Raw genomic sequence first — 19376 nt, forward strand, 5'->3', positions numbered from 1 at the left:
GAATTCTACCTTGTGACACCAATCTTCCTTTGTTGGTATCTGCATGAAAGGTTAGTAAGGACCACTGGAAATTTATTTAGGCCCTCCCTACACCTTATAAAGTATCTTTACAGACTGAACTCAATGCAGTGACTTCTTTCAAATTAAAGAAAGTCAGTATAGCATATTCCAAAACTATCTTTAAGTAGCACATTTAAGGAAACTAAGCCACAAGGTAGTTGCATTATGATTTAATCTAATCGCACAAAAATTTGAAATTACAACTCCTCTGGGTTTCTAAGAGGAAGGTTATGCATGCCTCCATATTCAATTCTGCACCGTTACATTTGAACCATATAGTGAAATTTACATCATAATGGATCAATTTAGAATTTCCATGCAACACCTCTAATTATATAAAATGGAAGCAATTTTTAAAGCTTTGTGGAAGGTCTCATGCTAATGATAAAGCCTTTTCTATGGGCCACTTTGGGTTATAATGTACCAGGTTGCTATACTTTAAGATGTTGGTCACGGAGTATCACGCTCTTTGAACTGGCTCCTACTCCTAAAAAATGGTTAAGTACGATCACTTAGGTGACACCAAGAATTCCCTTCAGCCTCAATTGTGTTTAAGATTTGTGTAACCAACAGATTTCCATGGGACAAGAAGAACTATGGTAATAGTGGGTTCGACTATTACACAATTATGCTAATATTTTATTAATTCAAAAGCACTTTACAAGAAAATATAAGTATGGCTTCCAATAGGAATGTTATACCTGGACTTGATACCAAGCTCACAGATTTTAGTTTTGCAAGGAAAAACAGGCTTTCAGGTTAAACAACAATTTGTAACCAAAACTTTAATCCCAAGGATTCTCACAAACATATTACAAATGACAGCATGAAAAAAAATCTTGCACAGTAACTCAAAGTTCAGCTCTACAATGTACCCTTAAACTGGCAGGACACTGGTATTTTGAATAGTTTCAAATTTCCAAAGAGAGAATGTTACATAGAGCTGTGTGTTCATACACAGCAATCCTGTTAAAATGAACTTATGACCTAAAGCAAAAGTAAACTTTCTTGAAACTTCCAATTCTACACCAACTGGACCACCTCTGCCCAGTACGAAGACAACTAGGATTCATTTTATTTTAAACCTCTAACCTAGTTTAATAGTGCAGCTTAATTTTTAGCTGCTGACTTGGGTTCACAGCAGCTTTTAAAGACTGTTCAATTACAGCTGCATGCACACTATCTCAGCTATGGAAAAACTGTTCAATTTTTGCCAGTTTTGTCTTCATAATATGAAATGTCAAGCTTTAACTGGGCAGGAGCTAATAGGTTTATCATCAGTCTATGTAAGACTAAACTTCAAAGCAAATTCAATTTTGCTTAAGGGAACATTGTAAAGTAACAACTCTTAATATTACATGCCTCATATGATCCATTCAAATCATAGAGAATTACATCTTTATGTGTCACTGTTCCAAGAGACAAACAAATGTGAACAGCTAAAACATCTTAAAAATGCACCAAGCTTATGAAGTCTCAAACAAAACTTGAATTTTCTGTACATACTCCTGTCAAATGAAGTTATTTCCTGTACACCACTCCTCTTGCAAACTGGTCTTCTATTTCCTTTCATTTGACCTAGATCGGCTAAAAGACAGAAAACCAAAAGTTACATACATAACTCAGTGACATAACCAGGGAATAAAGTTTTTATGGGAAAAATAAAAATCAAAACAGCCTAAGAAGATCACCTTCTCTTTTTAACAAGTTATTTATAAATGATCAAGTCATCAAAAATCTTACCTACGAGACCTAGAAAAGGATCGGGACGGCTTGTGATTTCTCTCCCGAGACAGTGATCTCTCTCTCCTCCTATCTCTAGAAAGGGACCTAAAACCAGAGGAAAAAGAAAAATAGGGCCATTCAGAATTATGCACAACAAATATCCTAAGTCGTCTTCAAAAACTAGAAGCTGGTTCACTCGTGGAACTTATTAACACTGGCTCTATATGCTACTTTTTCATTACTAAAGCCAGTCTTTTACCATTAACCACATCATTTGGAACATAGCTCAGGAACAGCAGAAACATGACTTTCTGAAAGTGGCCAAAAAAGGTAGTTATTTACCTGCTCCGGCTGCGGGAGAAGCTTCTCCGTCTTGGAGATCTAAAAGCAGAAACAGGAAAATTAGGCTAATTGTCAATTAGTATTTATGGCGTGAGGCATTTCCCAACTTTTCAATTTCACTGTTGGGCCCAGTGAATGTGCCGAAGAACTGGCACCCATCGTCCAAAAACAAAACAAAACCGAAAAAACAAAACCAAAAACAAAACCAAAAACAAAACAAAAAAAAAAACCAAAACAGAAAAAAAAACAGAAAAGAAAAAAAGGCACAGAAGGATTAAGGAACCAAAAGCTCAAGTGAAAAGCAGGTATTCCAACCATGGATTCACTTTAACAAAGAATGCTTCACAGCAGATCTGTCCAATGCAAAACTTCATGTCAAACTAACTTCACTACCCAAACACCACACCAAAATATAGTCCCACAAGTAGTTCCAAAAACAGTACCATAAACCAGTATTTGGAACCCATGCAAACCTGTAAGTCCATGACAAGACTTAGGTACCAGGTGGATAGTGTAATTTTGTGAAAACGCGCTAGGTGTAAATACTGATGCCATTAAGTGCTACATTAGAACTGCATTTGTGATCGTCACATTAAAGAGTGTGTTTAGGCTTATAAAAATTACCTTAGCTTGGCCCACTTTACCCCCAAAATTTAAAATTTGAAAACTGTTAGTAAAACCATTTAAAGGTGATAGGATTCAACAAATTTTTGCTAGAAAAGAAAGCTAAATCTGTTAGGAGTTATTAAAATTTTTAGTTTGGCATCTCACACATGCAAATAAGTTTCACCTGAAGGTCTAGTTACATTATGAGTTCCCTATCACCCTTAAAAGTTTTATTCAAGCAATATATATGTACGTTACCATTCAATTATGCACAGCCAGCCTTTGATCCAGAAAAAAGAATTACTTTAAGCCGCTTACTCCTTATTTTAACCAGCAGTAAACTGTATAAGCAGGAAAAACTTACTAGTTTTGGGTTTCAACAAGCTAGAAATGGTGAGGTGAGGCTGCCGGACTGACGGCCAGGAAGAATTTGCTGAAAAGGTTTTGCCAGATGTTGCGTTGGATTTAGTTGGTTGGCGAAGGGGGTGTTGTGGATTTTTCCTGCTTTTTTGTTAGCCGAAGGCTGCTGCTGTAGTTGTTGTGAAGACATTTGGTAAATAAACAGCTGAGCTGATTGGCCAGGAATGTGTGGGCGGTCGAGGTGGCTGCTGCCGATTTGGTTAAGGTTGGAGAGAAGGCTGAGAGAAAACAGCATGCTCGGGAACCAAAGGGCGGTGCAACCTGACGACTGGCCATGCCTGGGTCATGTGAAACGACACCAGCCAAGCTGAATGGGGCGCGCTGGTCACATGACGCTGAAAGGGCTAGTTGACTGGCTAATGCAGACTCAGAGGGTGGTGAGAAGAGACATGATGGTGACTCTGTAACGGGGTTCATTTTTATTAATAGATGGACCAAAAAGCACAAAAAAAAAATGAAAAACAAGCCATCAGTACAACCATCTATTTAGCTAACAAATACTCTTTATTATGATGGGCAACAGTGTGTTGTTTTGTTTTTCAAAATAGCAAAAGGGGCAAGATTTTGAACTCCTATCTCCTAGAAGGACTTCACTCACCTGTAAGAGGTAAATTAAGTCCTATAGAAACTATTTTGGAGGAGATGTGGAGTTAGCATCCAGACAATACTGCCTGGTCCAAGAATGATGCCATTTTCAATTATAAAAAAACTGAAATCTCTCCTATTTGGTTTTGAAGAACAGATGACTGGGATTACTTTTTTAGCCCCCTTTATCGGTCAGTGACTTAAGTTAGTTTCAGAATGATTTCTACTTTACCAGTTTTAACATTACAACAGCTGCCTGTTTGATAAATACTACAATCGTGCTAATAGAAAACACATTTTTGTGAAGAGCTAGAGTTGAATGTAATGTTTGTCATTATGGAGTCAAGAAATGGAAAAAGGCCTAAATTGAAGTATAAGGGAAGACTTGGAAAGATGCAACTAGAAGATGAACTAGAAGATAGATCCAAGATAGAAGTTACTGACTACCAACATGAACAGTGACCTAGAGACAAAAGCCAACACTCAGCACAACTCACATACCCCAAACTACACCCAGCAAATGTTTCATAAAAACCTCCGATTCTTCAAAGTTTAAAACCCACCAACAAACTTTGAGAGAAATACCTGCTCCTATTAGCTACTCCGTTACACCAATACCTCTAAACACGCTCTCAAGTACCTGCGACGAGGTGGAGGACTCCTTCTCCGATAATCATCTCGAGGGCGACGACCCCAAGAAGGAGGTGGGCCACGATTTCTACTTCTCTTTTCACCATTCGAGAGTTCCACTCTTACTCGGCAGCCACATAGTGTTCTAAGGAAAGAAACATTACTAAATTTAAAAGAGCAAAGCCGTGTATACTAAAGCAAAAAGAAAGCACTCCTACTTAGCCTTTTCTGTAAACTACACACCTGAAACATCTGTAGAATCCTTAATAGCAAAACAAGTTTTTCTAATAAAGAAAACCAACTTCCTTATGCTTTAATGCCTTGTTAGAGCCAGTCTAAATCATTGGGCTCAATGTTAATTTGTTAAGTTACAAGTGTGAAAACCTTGGATTCTTCCTCAAAGAACCAGTTCATCTGTACATCCTGCTGGGACTTCAAGCTCCCAGAACTTGTTTACTGATCTTGATGTTACTAGATTGTTGGTCTTTCTCTTCCCCAGATAACCCCAATTCTCCATGCCAACAGCAGTGAACAAAAGCATTTTGGCCATTTTACATCACCATCTCCCCTCAATCATCACACAATAGCTGACCCGTTAGGAAACTGAAGCTGAGGAAAGTCGGAAAAAAGTTACCCTACACCTCTTGTTTCACATCTGTTCAGAGAAACCACCTTTATTGGGCCAGCGATTAAGAGGTGGGAACCTGGAAAAATGTGTTTCTACCATCTGCTTGGATAAATGACCTTCTCTACAGCTTTACAGCCAACCCTCAGATCCCCTAACTTTTGGATCTTAAAGATTAACCATTTCCCCTGGTTTCCTGAAATCCAATGGTTTTCCAACAAGCAGGAAGGAGAGAAGGGCAGCACCTGGTCATTCTTAAAACTCAGGTGTTACTTACCAGCCATTAATGGGACACTAAACACACAAAACACAGCTACATATTCCACACTTCGTAAGTATTTCAAACACATAAAAGATAATGGTACAATAAAGCCCATGCAACCATTATCCAACTACGAGAATTATCGGATTGTGGCCATTCTTACTTGAAAAGATCTGATTTCACAATTGTTTCAGAAACAATTCAAAGGTGACACCACAAGTGACAACTTTGTGGAAGGTTTAGATTAAAATGCTTCAACCACATTTTGGATGCAAACATCCACCCACCAAGAATCGACCATTAAACATTTTCTTCAATGGCCACTTGAGTAAAAAGTTACTTCCTATTGATCTTCAGTAAAACTTTTTCTTTGCAGAAGAGGCGTATGTTAAGTCTCCAGTAACATTAACTTCAGACAGCCAAGAAGCTATCTAAAAGTCACATAACCTAGGAATTTTAAACATTAAAAAACACAAGCAACATATTTGTCATCAGCATTAGTCATTAAATTACCTCCCATCTAGCTCTCGAACAGCATCAGCTGCATCTCGGGGATCTTCAAATTCAACAAAAGCAAAGCCGGGAGGGTTTCTAGCAACCCACACACTTCGGAGTGGTCCATAATAGCCAAAAGCTCGTTCCAATTCAGTCTTGTTACCATTGTTTCCAAGATTACCTACATAAACTTTACAGTCCAGTGGACAGGAATCACGATGCATTTCTGTAATTAAAAAAAAATTACCCGAAATGTTAATCATTTACCCAATAAACCTACACAGTGAAAAAAGATCCTTAGAAAAGAATGCTGAAACACTAAAAACCAAACAATTACTACCCTTGAGGCACCCATTTCTCTCTAATCTGTACCTCTAACTACCAGGAAGCCAGCACAAAATGCATTAAGAAGAAAAATGCCTCCTGGAAAAATTGGTGGGGGAGTGGAAAGCACTGAAGAAGCATTTACAATCTGGGCAGTTAGTAACTTTACCAATTATTATAACTAATATCAAAGATAAAGCACTTAAGGTAGAGTAACTTGTGCAGAACCGAATCCTAGAGACGTAATAACCAAACCTAATAACCGAAGGGATACTACTGTGTCTTCGTGTAATTAAAACCTTAACCAGTTTCATTCCTAAAGTGTTAGGAATCCAGACACAAGCGCACATATTCCAATTCTATGTATATAAAATATCCAACAGGTAAACGCAGAGACAGATTCATGGTTAACAGAGGCTGGGTGAGAGGGCAGAGGGAATGAGACCAGCTGCTTAATGGGAATAGGTCTCCTTAGGAGGTAACAAAAATGTTTTGGAACTAGACAGATATGACAGTTGCACAGCACTGAGAATGTACTAAATACTACTTAACCGCACACTTTAAAACGAAGCTTATGTTAATTTCAGGGGGGATTTGTTAGTGCAAAAATTTACTGCACTTTGGGGGCTTATATTTGCTAGAACTTCAGTACAAGTCACTTCCAAAACGAATCTAACCAACTTGTAGGACAGATTCAATTGCAAAGAGTAATGAACCCAATAACTCAGCTTAAGGGCTTCTCATTAACACCACGTTCTGCTCACTCTGGGCTTATCCAATTAAAAAAACTAGTCCAGACACATCCTATTTGCATGACCCCACCCTGTACCCAGGAGTCTTGAGACCAAACCATTGCTGGAGATTTTTTTTTAACTTCGCTGTGAGCAGTTTCAGGAGTTAAGTATCAAAGGTAAGCTGCTGCAAGTACAGTGTGGCTCAAGGAAGACCGATCAGTTTAAAAAAAAAAAAAAAAAAAAGTGGTAAGACTGTAAAAAGTCAAATTAAGATGAAAATACAGGTGACTACACAAATCACGTAACATGGATTGAAAGGTCCAGCCTTGATTAGTGACTGTGGAAAAAAATCCTGAGCTTCCGAAGAAAACGTGGGGGTGGGGAAAAAAGGCGCCATAAATTGAAAGGCCGCGGCCCGGAGTACAATTCGGTTAGCGGCCCCCTATCCCGCCTCAACTTTCGGGTTATCCCACTTCTCAGTTCACCACCACCACCTCTCCCCCACTCCCCCGGATAGGGGAAGATTATAAACACCTCCACTTCGAGACCGAGGTACATTCTCTGATGGGCCAGGAGCCCCCGCCACCGCCCCATGCTGAACGTCACAAAATGGCGGCGGCGTCTCTTTGTCTCAACCTGGCGCCATTGGGCCTGGCCCCACCGCGGTCCTGTTAAGTGCCATTTCCCACTGCACTCCTTTAATCGCTGGTCTCTTACCGAAATCTTGGGTTACAAAGCAGACGCTCAAAACCACACACCCTCGGATGGGTCTTCCCGCTTCCCGCTCCCCTCCGGCCCGGCTCCCGCAGATGCTGTCGCTGACCTGGCGTCCACGAAATGGCGGACCACCGCCTTCTCCTCGCCCTTATTTATACGCCATGCTGAAGTCACATGATTGGACGGGCTCGCCCAATGAGAGACGGAGGAGGCTGTGACGTAGCGGCCATCAACTCAACGAGAATCGCGGTTGCTGGGAGCGCGCTCTGGCGGTGCCGCTTGGCCCGTGGAGACGTACGCTGCCGCGCTCCAGTCGCCTTAGGCCTGGGGCTTCCTCGGGTGTTTCCGGGTGGCCGACCTCCAAGTTACCCTCGATCCCCTCTCCCTCATCTCCAGATACACTAGGGTTTCATAACACCACTGCTGTTACTCCCAAACGCTGATAGAGCCGTTTGCCCCAAATAAGATTTAGATCGTAAACTTATTACTTAATCCACGAGAACGGTTAGACTGGAACTAAAGCATCGTGTTTACAGACGAGCTTCAGAGTTGCTCCCAAGGTCACTGAGCTGTGGGTGACAAAACTGCCACCAGATCGTGCCCGCCCGCGTCTTACACTACGGAAAAGCCCGATCCTGGAAAGTCGGCCCAACTCTGGCTGGTTTCCCGCCTCTCACCCAAACTGCAGGATTTGGCAGAGAAGGGTGGCGTCATCATCCCGGACTCTTGAAAGGTTTAATAGAAACTCAAACGCAAATGAGACCGGCCAGGCCATCTGGACGCTCACCTTTACCAAATAACAGTAAAAAGAAATTTCTGAAAAGAATTAGTTTAAATTCCGGGCCCCCAAACAAATGCCAGGAAGGGTATGTCTGGCCTCTCTCCGGGAAAAGCCTGCCTGCATATTGACGACTTGGGGGTGGGGCTGGGGTTCTTGGACCACTCACACCTTCCTCTGTTTTCCACTTCCTCCTAGGAAAACAGAGCCTCAAGAATAATTCACTACTGGGAGAGAAATACCGCAATCGTGCTCGAAAAATCGCTAACCCCTCCCTCTCTGGAACAGTGAGTCAAGCTACGAAGTTTGTCTGGTGTCGTGAAACCTACGCCCCTACTCCCCCCACCCCCCCTTCAGTGCTGTCTGACTTATTGTTACAATTTAAATTTGCTTTCAAGAAAAAGAAAACTAATACCTTGTATTTTCAGTTACAAAAATGAAAAAGATATGCCAGTATTTACTTATCACTCCCGGATATTTTCTTTTGAATCCTTATCTCGTGGCTCTAAAAGGTTGGGGGTGGGGGGTGGAATGCAAAGATTTAATCGCTCTGAGCCTTAGTTTTCTCATCGTAGAATAGGAATTTCATACTGCAGGGAAAGAGGAGGGACAGGAACTACAGTCGAAGAGCCAGGACCTGTGCTGGCCTTACCTGGGGTGTTTCCCAGGTGAAGGGGGATTCTAGCATACCCTTTCTCTTTCTCTTCTTGCTTTTCTTCCCTTCTCTAAATATTTCTCTCTTCTGGCTCACTTCTGTTGTCTCGATTTGATCCCCTCCTCTGGGTAAGCTTTTCTCCTGGTTTGAATTTTATTTTCTTCTGCCAAAGCAAAGGCTTTGAAGTGAGACAGTCCTGGATCTGGACTATCAAAGTCCCACTACTACATACTGCTAAAGTGTCTTGAAAAGAATCCCCAGGGCGCCTGGGTGGCTCAGTTGATTGAGCGTCTGACTTTCACTCGGGTCATGATCTCGTAATTCTGTGGGTTTGAGCCCTATGTCTGGCTCTGTGCTGACAGCTCAGAGCCTGGAGCCTGTTTCAGATTCTGTGTCTCCTCTCTCTGCCCCTCTCCTCGTGCTCTGTCTCTGTCTCTCAAAAATAAATAAATGTAAAAAAACAAAAAGAAAACCACAAAAAACCAACAAAGAATCTCTTACCCTGTCTCGGGATTATTTCCTTCTGTAAAATGGGATAATAATACCAGCCTTTCGGGGTTGTTATGTGCTGTCTCCTCTCACAGGAACTTCAGCTTTTGTCTGTGGTGGTCACTCCTGCATTCCTAGGGCCTAGGAACAAATCTGGCACACAGCACATAAACATATTTAATTATTTAATTACTTAGAAGAAAGTACGAAGATCACCTGACAATCTCTATTCAAAAAAATGCTGACTCTTCAAAGAATATCCTATCCATTCCCACCATTTTTCCTGTCTTTGGGTTTGTGAGTGTAATGCTAGTCTAGCGTGCATCTTTCAATGGAGCACTCTTAATCCCTCCAGCTGTATTCCAGAATACATTTTGAACCTCCTTTGGCCATCCACACACACTTTCCACCTTCTGGTAACTGCAGCCAAGTGAATGATCCATTTAAATTATGGATTATTTTTAATGTTGCTTTAAATATATTCAATCATCAACCACTCTTGTCCAGATTCTAGAACCACATGAAGCTGTCAGAGGGACATGTCTATATTTGTGGGTAGGGACAAGGAATGGAGATCATACGTTGTAGTAAACATCCCTTGATTTCATTTGGGGAACTACCTTCCTCGTGGTAGACCATGGCATTGATTCAGGTGTGGTTGGGTTCATGAAAGCGTTCTAGTTCTTAGCACCCCCTCGCTACACCAATTAGTTCAGGAATGGATGAGTAATACAATCAGACCAGTCAACTGCTAATTCTAGTCCTGCTGTTAGGCCAACCAGAGATGTGCTCATTTCCTCTGACTAGTGGCTTACCTGAGCCAGGGAAGCCATCCTCTTTCTAGAGGGAAGAGGCAGCCCTTAGAGGATCCAACCTACAGGGAGGGAGAGAGCTGAGAGATGGGAAATAAAGAGCCCTGGAACTCTAATTAAAGAAGCCCTGAACCCAGTTCTATTTTTGGAATTCCTAGTAGCATACATTCCTAACACTTCACCAAATTTGCCTAAGCCACTTGAGTTAGGTTTTTTGTTTTTTGTTTTTTGTTTTTTTTTCCTGACATTTGCAAACAGAAATACTCCAGGGGGACTGGGTGGCTCAGTTGGTTAAGCATCCGACTTCAGCTCAGGTCATGATCTCACAGTTTGAGTTCCAGCCCATCATCTGGCTCTGTGCTGATGGCTCAGGCCCTGGAGCCTGCTTCAGATTCTGTCCTCTCTCTCTGCCCCTCCCCAGCTTGTGCTCTGTGGGGCTCAAACTCACAAGCCACGAGATCATGACCTGAGCTGAAGCTGGTCACTTAACCGACTGAGGCACCCAGACACCCCTAAAGTATTAATTCTTATACATATGTATTTGTGCCTGGCCATAAGTAATATTTTTTCCTTAAAAAAAAAAAGTACTTAGTGAATAGTTAATGGGTGCATTTGAGAATCAGAAGAAAACTCAGGGCCATGGTTCTCAATTTGAGGTACTGAGAAAGTCGGTGTTAGAGTAATTTTTGTGTTTGGAGTTTTTCTTTTTTTAAAAATTTTTTTTTACCATTTATTTTTGAGAGACAGAGCAAGTATCTGTCTGTCTGTCTCTCTCTAGAAAAAAAAAAAAAAAAAGAAAAAAGAAAAAAAAATTCCCAGCCGACTTCAGCTCAGGTCATGATCTCGCAGTCCATGAGTTCGAGCCCCACATCAGGCTCTGTGCTGACAGTTCAGAGCCTGGAGCCTGCTTCAGATTCTATGTCCCCCCTCTCCCCCACTCATGCTCTGTCTTGCTCTGTCTCTCAAAAATAAATGTTAAAAAATTAAAAAAAAAAAAGAAAAACTCCAAACACAAAAATTACTCTAACATCGACTTTCTCAGTACCTCAAATTGAGAACCATGGCCCTGAGTTTTCTTCTGATTCTCAAATGCACCCATTAACTATTCACTAAGTACTTTTTTTTTAAGGAAAAAATATTACTTATGGGCAGGCACGAATATATATGTATAAGAATTAATACTTTAGGGGCACCTGGGTGCCTCAGTCGGTTAAGTGACCAGCTTCAGCTCAGGTCATGATCTCGTGGCTTGTGAGTTTGAGCCCCACATTGGGTTCTGCACCGGTGGTGCACAGCCTGCTTGGGATTCCCCCCCACCCCCCCCTCTCTTTCCCTCTCTCTCTCTCTGTCCCTTCCCCACTTGTGCTTCCCCACTTGAGTCTACCAACATAAATAAACTTTAAAAAAAAAAAAGAATTGACACTTAAAATATTGTGATTGACTTCAAGTATCCAAAGGAAAATCTAATAAGAGCCTGGGCTATAGCAATAGTCCATTAACTACTTGGCTCAGTGACTGTGTTGGCAGCAAGCAGATGGCACATTCAACAAAGAGTTAACTGAAGACGTAATTATTTACAGAGGCTTGGGCAGGGCTAAGGAGGGGGGAGGGGATGGTTAGAGGTGGAATAACTAACTGGACTAATCTCTCTTCCCACAGTCCCATCTTACAGTGGTGCCTTCCGTTGCCCAAAGCCTCTGGGAAACCTGAGGACAAGAGAGCTGAGTGATGCAAGCTTAGAATCAGCCTCACAGCAACAGAATAGGGCAGAGAAGATCAGAAAACTGATTCAGGGCTGTGTTATCCAATAAAGCAGCCACTGGACAAACACAACTATTTGAGTCCAAAAAAAAATTTTTTTAAGCAGGAAGTCTATGTTGTTGTTGTCTTTTTAATGTTTATTTATTTTTGAGAGAGAGAGAGAGAGAGAGAGAGAGGGAGAGAGACACAGAATCCAAAACAGGCTCCAGGCTCTGAACTGTCAGCACAGCGCCCCACGTAGGGCTCCAACTCATGAGCCGTGAGCTCATGACCTGAGGTGAAGCCCGATGCTTAACTGACTGAGCTACCCAGGCGCCCCTATTTGAGTCCAAATTAACATGTGTTGTAAATGTAAAATACATGTTGGATTCCCAACACTTAGTATATTTTTTTTGTATATATTTTTATATTTATTTTAAATTAAATTTAAATTTATTTTACTATATGTTAATTTACATCTAAATTAACATATGGTGCAACAATGATTTCAGGAGTATATTCCTTGATGCCCCTTACCCATTTAGCCCATCCCCCTTCCCACAACCCCTCCAGTAACTCTGTTCTCCGTGTATAAGAGTTTCTTATGTTTTGTCCCCCTCCCTGTTTTTATATTATTTTTGCTTCCCTTCCCCTATGTTCATCTGTTCTGTGTCTTAAAGTCCTCATATGAGTGAAGTCATATGATATTTGTCTTTCTCTGACTAATTTCGCGTAACATAATACCCTCTAGTTCCATTCGTGTAGTTGCAAATGGCAAGATTTCATTCTTTTTCTTTCTTTTTTTAAATCTTTATTTATTTTTGAGAGAGAGAGACAGAGTGCAAGCTGGAGAGGAACACAGAGAGAGAGACACAGAATTTGAAGTAGGCTCCAGGCTCTGAGCTGTCAGCACAGAGCCTGACACAGGGCTCGAACTCATGAACCACGAGATCATGACCCAAGCTGAAGTCAGACACCCAACTGACTGAGCCACCCAGGCACCCCAAGATTTCATTCTTTTTGATTGCCGAGTAATACTCCATTGTATGTATATACCACATCTTCTTTATCCATTCACCCATTGATGGACATTTGGGCTCTTTCCATACTTTGGCTATTGTTGATAGTACTGATGTAAACATTGGGGTGCGTGCCAACACTTAGTATATTAGAAAATGTAAAAATCTTGTTTTTATATTGATTATATGTTGAAATGATACTTTTGTGGTGTTTTGAGTTAAATATATTATTAAAATTAACTTAGGGGTGCCTGGCTGGCTCAGTCCACAGAGCATCTAACTCTTGATCTCTGATCATGAGTTCAAACCCCACATTGGGTGCAGAGATTACTTTAAAAAAAAAAGGGGGGGAATAATTATAAAAGGCCTTCCATTTTGGATGCCTGACTGGCTCAGTTGGTAGAGTATGTGACTCTTGACCTTGGGATTGTGAGTTCAAGCTCATGCTGGGTGTACAGATTACTTAACAAATAATAATAAATAAATAAATAAATAAATAAATAAATAAATAAATAAAAATAAACAAATGGGGGTGCCTGGGTGGCTCAGTCAGTTAAGCATCTGACTCTGGATTTCAGCTCTTCCAGGTCATGATCTCGCGGTTTGTGAGTTCAAGCCCTGTGTCTGGCTTTGCACTGACAGTGTAGAGTCTGCTTGGGATTCTCTCTCTCTCCTTCTTTCTCTGCCCCTCTCCTGCTTATTCTCTCTCTCTCTCAAAATAAATAAATAAACTTTGAAATAAATACAAATAAATAAGTAAAATTAACTTCATCTCTTTCTTTATACTTTTTAACTGTGCCTACCAGTACTTTTAAAATAACATGGTTCACATTATATTTCTATTAGGCAGTGTTGATTTACAGGGACAAATGAAAAATAACCACACATGATTATGATAAACATTTAAGAACTCATTTTAGTGGGGCATCTGGGTGGCTCAGTCAGTTAAGCATCCAACTCTTGATTTCCACTCAGGTCATGATCTCACGGTTGGAGGGTTTAAGCCCCACGTCAGGCTCTGCACTGACAGCTAGAGCCTGCTTGGAATTCTCTGTATCCTTCTCTTTCTGCCTGTCCCCTATTCACATTCACACTTACTCTCTTTCTCCCAAAAATAAATAGACATTTTTTTAAATAAAAAAATAAAAACTCATTTTATTTCCATATCCTTGACAAGTATTTGAAAATAGTGTTTCTGGTACTTATATTATTTAAGCTTCTTTTTTTAAACCTAATTGCTTTGATAGCTCGATAGCTTTTCTATGCTTTTTTAAATATAATCCCCTGAAACAGTTTTTTGGATCGTATTACGTACTTAACAGTCATTTATTCATTCAAAAAGCATTTATTAGGTACCTTCTATTTTCCAAACACTAAGATGGATTTAGAGGACAAAATAGCCCAAACAGAGCCTTAGGCTGCTGCCACCATGGAGCTAAGTTCTAATATAGGGGGGAGTTAGAGAAAGAATAACACAAGCAGTCATGAAATTATTTATGTGGAAAATTATCTGGAGAAGAAAATGTTGCCCTAAGAATATATTATAGGAGGAGAGCCTGGGTGGCTCAGTCGGTGAAGAGTCCGACTTCGGCTCAGGTCACAATCTCGCAGTTGGTGAGCTCGAGCCCCGCGTCCGGTTCTGTGCTGACAGCTCGGAGCCTGGAGCCTGCTTCGGACTCTGTATCTCCTTCTTTCTCTGCCCCTCCCCCACTTGTGCTCTTTCTATCAAAAATAAATAAATGTAAAAAAAAACTTTAAAAAAAGAATATATTATAGGAGAGAGTGGCCTGATTAAGTAAACCAAAGAAGGCTTCCCAAAGAAGACACAATTGAGCAAAAGCAGCAGGGCAAAATTTGTGAGAGGCATGAGAGAATGTTCCTGGAAGAGGGTACAGAATGTGTAAAGTTCCTGCAGTAATTTAGAGGAATTAAAAAAAAAAAGTGAGGAATAGATTGGAAATTTTATTAATGTGTAGAATGTTCATTTTATATATGTATTTATTCATATATCAACAAGTACTTACCGAGTGCCTACTAAGTGCTTTCCAAGAAGCAAGGTGAATCAGTCACAAATATTACACAGCCATCAAAAAGGATGAGTTTGCACCATTTGTGACAACATGGATGGACCTCCAGGGTATTATGCTAAGTGAAATAAGTCAAACTAAGAGAGACAAATAGCATATGATTTCACTCGGGTGGATCTTAAAAAAAAAAAGTGAATAAAAAGCAAAATCAAACCTGTAAATACAGAGAATGAACCAGTGGTTGCCAGAAGAGAAGGGGTGAGGGAAGTGCAAACTGGGTGAGGGGAGTGGGAGATACAGACTTCCAGTTATGGAATGAATAAGTCCCGGGAATAAAAGGTACGGTATAAGGAATATAGTCAAAGATACTGTGATTGTGTATGGTGACAGAAGGTAGCTACACTTAGGGTGAACATAGCTTACTGGATTAGCTTTTGGAATCACTATGCTGTATTCCTGAAACTAATGTAACATCGTGGGTCAACTATACTCAAAGATTTTTTCTGGCTTTGGATTCTCTCTCTCCCTCCCTCTCTCTGCCCCTCCCTTGCTTGCTCTTTCTCTCTCTCTCCCTTTCTCTCTCCCTCTCTCTCTCTCTCTCTCTCTCAAAAAAATAAACTTAAAAAAAATGAGTGCTGGGGCGCCTGGGTGGCTCAGTCAGTTAAGCGTCCGACTTCGGCTCGGGTCATGATCTCACAGTTTGTGAGTTTGAGCCCCACATCCGGCTCTGTGCTGATAGCTTAGAGCCCGGAGCCTGCTTCAAATTCTAGGTCTCCCTCTCTCTCTGCTCCTCCCCCACTCATGCTCTCTCTCTCTCCTTCAAAAATAAATAAAAAACATTAAAAAAAAAAATGAGTGCTTACTATGTTTCTCTGTGGCAGGCTCAGATAGCTGCTACAATGCTATGTTAGAAGTATGAATACCGTGGAGACTTTCCCCTCCTCCACATAGAAGATTATATGTGGCAACCGGACTTTTTATTTTCAAGGGGGGAGGGGCTCTTGTGCCTGAAAAGGAATAATTGATTAACTCTGGTGTTTTGATTTATGTTAAATTAATCAGTTTCAAATTCTTGAATCCATTTTTTTTTGGTATGTTTAAGCTAAACTTCTAATCGTTGTTATTTTATTTTCTAAGAATCTACTGTTTCTTAGTAAGATCAATAATTCTCACTGTCCTTAGATAAATCTTAACTAGAATCAGAAATCTGGGGTGCCTGACTGGCTCAGACAGTAGAGCAACTTTTGAGCTTGGGGTTGTGAGTTCGACCCCCACGTTCTAAGCTGACAGCAGAGAGCCAGATGTGGGGCTTGAACCCATGAACCATGACATCACGACCCAAGCTGAAGTTGGACGCTCAACCAACTGAGCCACCGAGGAGCCCCAATACATTTAATTTTCTGAAACATTGCAGAAGTCTATTACAGCAGACTGAAAATTCTAACACACAAGATCTCCAGTGTTCATGGATTGAAAGGCTTTACTATTGTTAAGATGGCAATACTACCTAAAGCAATCTATGGATTCAATGTAATCCCTATCAAAATTCCAAAGGCCTTTTTTGCAGAAATGGAAAAGCCAATCCTCAAATTCATATGAATTTGCAAGAGGCCCCAAGTAAACAAAAATAGTATTAAAAAATAAGAACAAAGTTGGAGGACTCACACTAATTCCAAAGCTTACTACAAAGCTTTGGTACTCAACTGATTGTAGTATTCGCACAAGAATAGACATATAGACCAATGGATAGCATTAAAAGTCTGGAAATAAAGCCATGCATTTATAGGCAATCGATTTTTGTCAAGGGCCAAGACTATTCAGTGAGGAAAGAATAGTCTTTTCTACAAATGATGTTGTGACAACTGGATATCCGCAAGCCAAAAAAAAAAAAAAAAGAAAAAGAAAAAGAAAAATGACGTTGAAATCCTACCTTATACTGTATAAAAAAAATTAACTGTAAATGTATCAATGACCTAACTATTAGATCTAAAACCACAAAACTGTCATCTTCATGATCTTGGATTTGGCAACGGATTCCTATATATGACACCAAAAGTACTAGCAACAAAAGAAAAAATAGTTGAATTGAACTTCATCAAAAGTAACAATACTTGTGCACTAAAAGGCATTATTTAAAAAGTGAAAAGGCAGCTGCTGTGTAATAAAGAATTTGTCTGGTCAGTGTTCCAGGTTCCTGACACTGAGCTTCTAAAACCCTTGGAATTTCCTGAGCAACCACATGATTGGAAGGTTGGGACATTGAGCCAGGCCCCACCCACTGCTGGGAGGAGAAGGATGGGGGTGGGAGCTGGTGATTGAGTCCTGTAGCCAGTGGTTTAATCAATTAAACCTATGTAAACAAATTCTCATTAAAAACTCTACACAAGCTCAGTGGAGCTTCCTAATTGGTAAATACATTGATGTGCTTGAAGAGTGATGCACTCTGATTCTATGAGAAGAGAATACAGAAGCTCTGTGTTGGGGACCCTCCCAGACCTTCCCTTATGCATCTCCCTAGTTTGTTCCTCCTGACATACATATATATATATATACATCCTTTGTTTTATTTGTTTATTTATTTTAAATAATTGCTACACCCAACATGGGGCTCAAACTCAGGGCCCCAAGATCAAGAGTCACGTGGCCTATATTCTTTATAATAAAAACGGAACAGCAAATATAGCGGTTTCTTGAGTTCTGTGGATCAGTCTTGTGAATTACCAAACCCAGGGTGTCGTGGAAACACCTACATTTGTAGCCACGTGTTCAAGGGTGCAGGTAGCCTGGAGACATCCAGATACTGAGGCTGGTGTCTGAAGTGGAGTCAGTCTTGTTGACTGAGTGCCAGTCTATGCTAACTTTGAGTGTCTAATATCAGACTGAATTGTAGTACCCCAGTTGGTGGTGCAACAGGTTGGGGTTGAAATGGAATAACAACCTACAGAGTGGGAGAAACTATTTGCAAATCATATATCTGATTTAAAAAAAATCATATATCTGTTAAGTGTCTAATATCCAGAACTAGTATAGGGCACTCTTACAACTCAACAACAACAAAAGAAGCAACTCGATTTAAAATGGCCCCTCCCCTGCTCATGCTCTGTTTTCTCTCTCTCAGAAATAAACATTGAAAAAACAAAAATAAAAAATGGCACAAGAAGAGATGCTCAATATCATTAGTCATTAGGAAAATGCAAAATAAAACCACAATGAGTTACAACTTCACACCCATTCTGAGGGCCATGATAATAATTTTTTTTAACAAATTTCTTCTTTTTTAAGTTTATTTATTTATCGTTGAGAGAGACAGAGATAGCACGAGCGAGGGAGGGGCAGAGAGAGAGGGAGAGAGAGAATCCCAAGCAGGCTCTGCGCTATCAGCACAGAGCCAGAGGCCAGGATGGAACTCACAAAACTGAGATCATGACCCAAGCCAACACCAAGAGTCAGATGCTTAACTGACTGATCCACCCGGGCACCCTATAATAATAATTTTTTTAAAGGAAAATAACAAATATTGGTGAGGATGTGGGGAAATTAGAACCCTCATGTAGAGCCAGTGGGAATGGAAAATAGTACAGCTACTACGGAAAAGTTTTGCCATTCCTCACAAAAGTGAACATAGAATTACCTTACGACCTAGTAATTCCACTTTCAGGTATATACCCCAAAGAATTGAAAATTGGTACTCAAACAAGAACATGCACATGCATATTAGCACCAATATTCGCAATTGCCAAGAGGTAGGAATGTTCCAAGTGTCCATCAATGGATAAACAAATTGTAGCGTACGTAAATGTAGGGATAAAAGTGAAATATGATTCAGCTACAAAAAAAAAAGTACTGATATATGCTACAAAATGATAAACTTTCAAGACGTGCCGCTGAGTGAAGGAAGCCGTCACAAAAGGTCACGTATTGTATGATCCCATTGATAGGAAATATTCAGAAGGAGTAAATTCACAGAGATAGAATGCAGGTTGGCGTTGTCAGGGATGAGTGGTGAGCAGATTCATAGTGGATGCCGAGGTTTCTTTTGGGATGACAAAGATATTTTGGATCTAGGTAGAGATGGTGGTGGTACTATATTGTGCAACTGAATTGTTTACGTTAACATGGTTAATTTTGCATTATGTGAGTTTCACCTCATGATTTTGCGGTTCATGAGTTCGGAGCCTGCATCGGGCTCTCTACTGTCAGCACGGAGCCTGCTTCAGATCCTCTGTCTCCCTCTCTCTCTCCCCCCTCCCCTACTCGCTCTCTCTCAAATAAATAAATCTTTAAAAAAAATTTTTTAAGGGAAAAGAAGAAAGAAAATTGTAACAAGCAAA

General features: G+C 40.5%; 1 protein-coding gene and 2 long non-coding RNA genes across 3 annotated transcripts; 2 read left to right on the plus strand and 1 right to left on the minus strand.

The window, feature by feature from the left end:
• Positions 1–670: 670 nt before the first annotated feature.
• On the minus strand, positions 671–7659 carry SRSF3 (serine and arginine rich splicing factor 3). The gene is made up of 6 exons (XM_019456943.2): positions 7526–7659; positions 5769–5976; positions 4379–4513; positions 2128–2166; positions 1804–1890; positions 671–1647 (listed from the first exon to the last, which is right to left on the minus strand). The coding sequence occupies exons 2-6, from the start codon at positions 5972–5974 to the stop codon at positions 1620–1622; spliced, it is 495 nt and encodes a 164-aa protein (XP_019312488.1). The 5' UTR covers positions 5975–5976; positions 7526–7659; the 3' UTR covers positions 671–1619.
• Positions 7660–7759: 100 nt separating this feature from the next.
• LOC128777741 (uncharacterized) lies at positions 7760–9389 on the plus strand. The gene is made up of 2 exons (XR_008423094.1): positions 7760–8391; positions 8502–9389. It is a non-coding gene; the product is annotated as an uncharacterized LOC128777741 (long non-coding RNA).
• A 508-nt stretch (positions 9390–9897) lies between these two features.
• LOC109271798 (uncharacterized) lies at positions 9898–12092 on the plus strand. Its single transcript, XR_002082116.1, has 2 exons — positions 9898–10034; positions 11919–12092. It is a non-coding gene; the product is annotated as an uncharacterized LOC109271798 (long non-coding RNA).
• The last annotated feature ends 7284 nt before the right edge of the window (positions 12093–19376 follow it).

The sequence above is a fragment of the Panthera pardus genome, unplaced genomic scaffold (genome assembly GCF_024362965.1).
Source record: "Panthera pardus isolate Hobbes unplaced genomic scaffold, ASM2436296v1 HiC_scaffold_17, whole genome shotgun sequence".
Classification (NCBI taxonomy): Eukaryota; Metazoa; Chordata; class Mammalia; order Carnivora; family Felidae; genus Panthera; species Panthera pardus.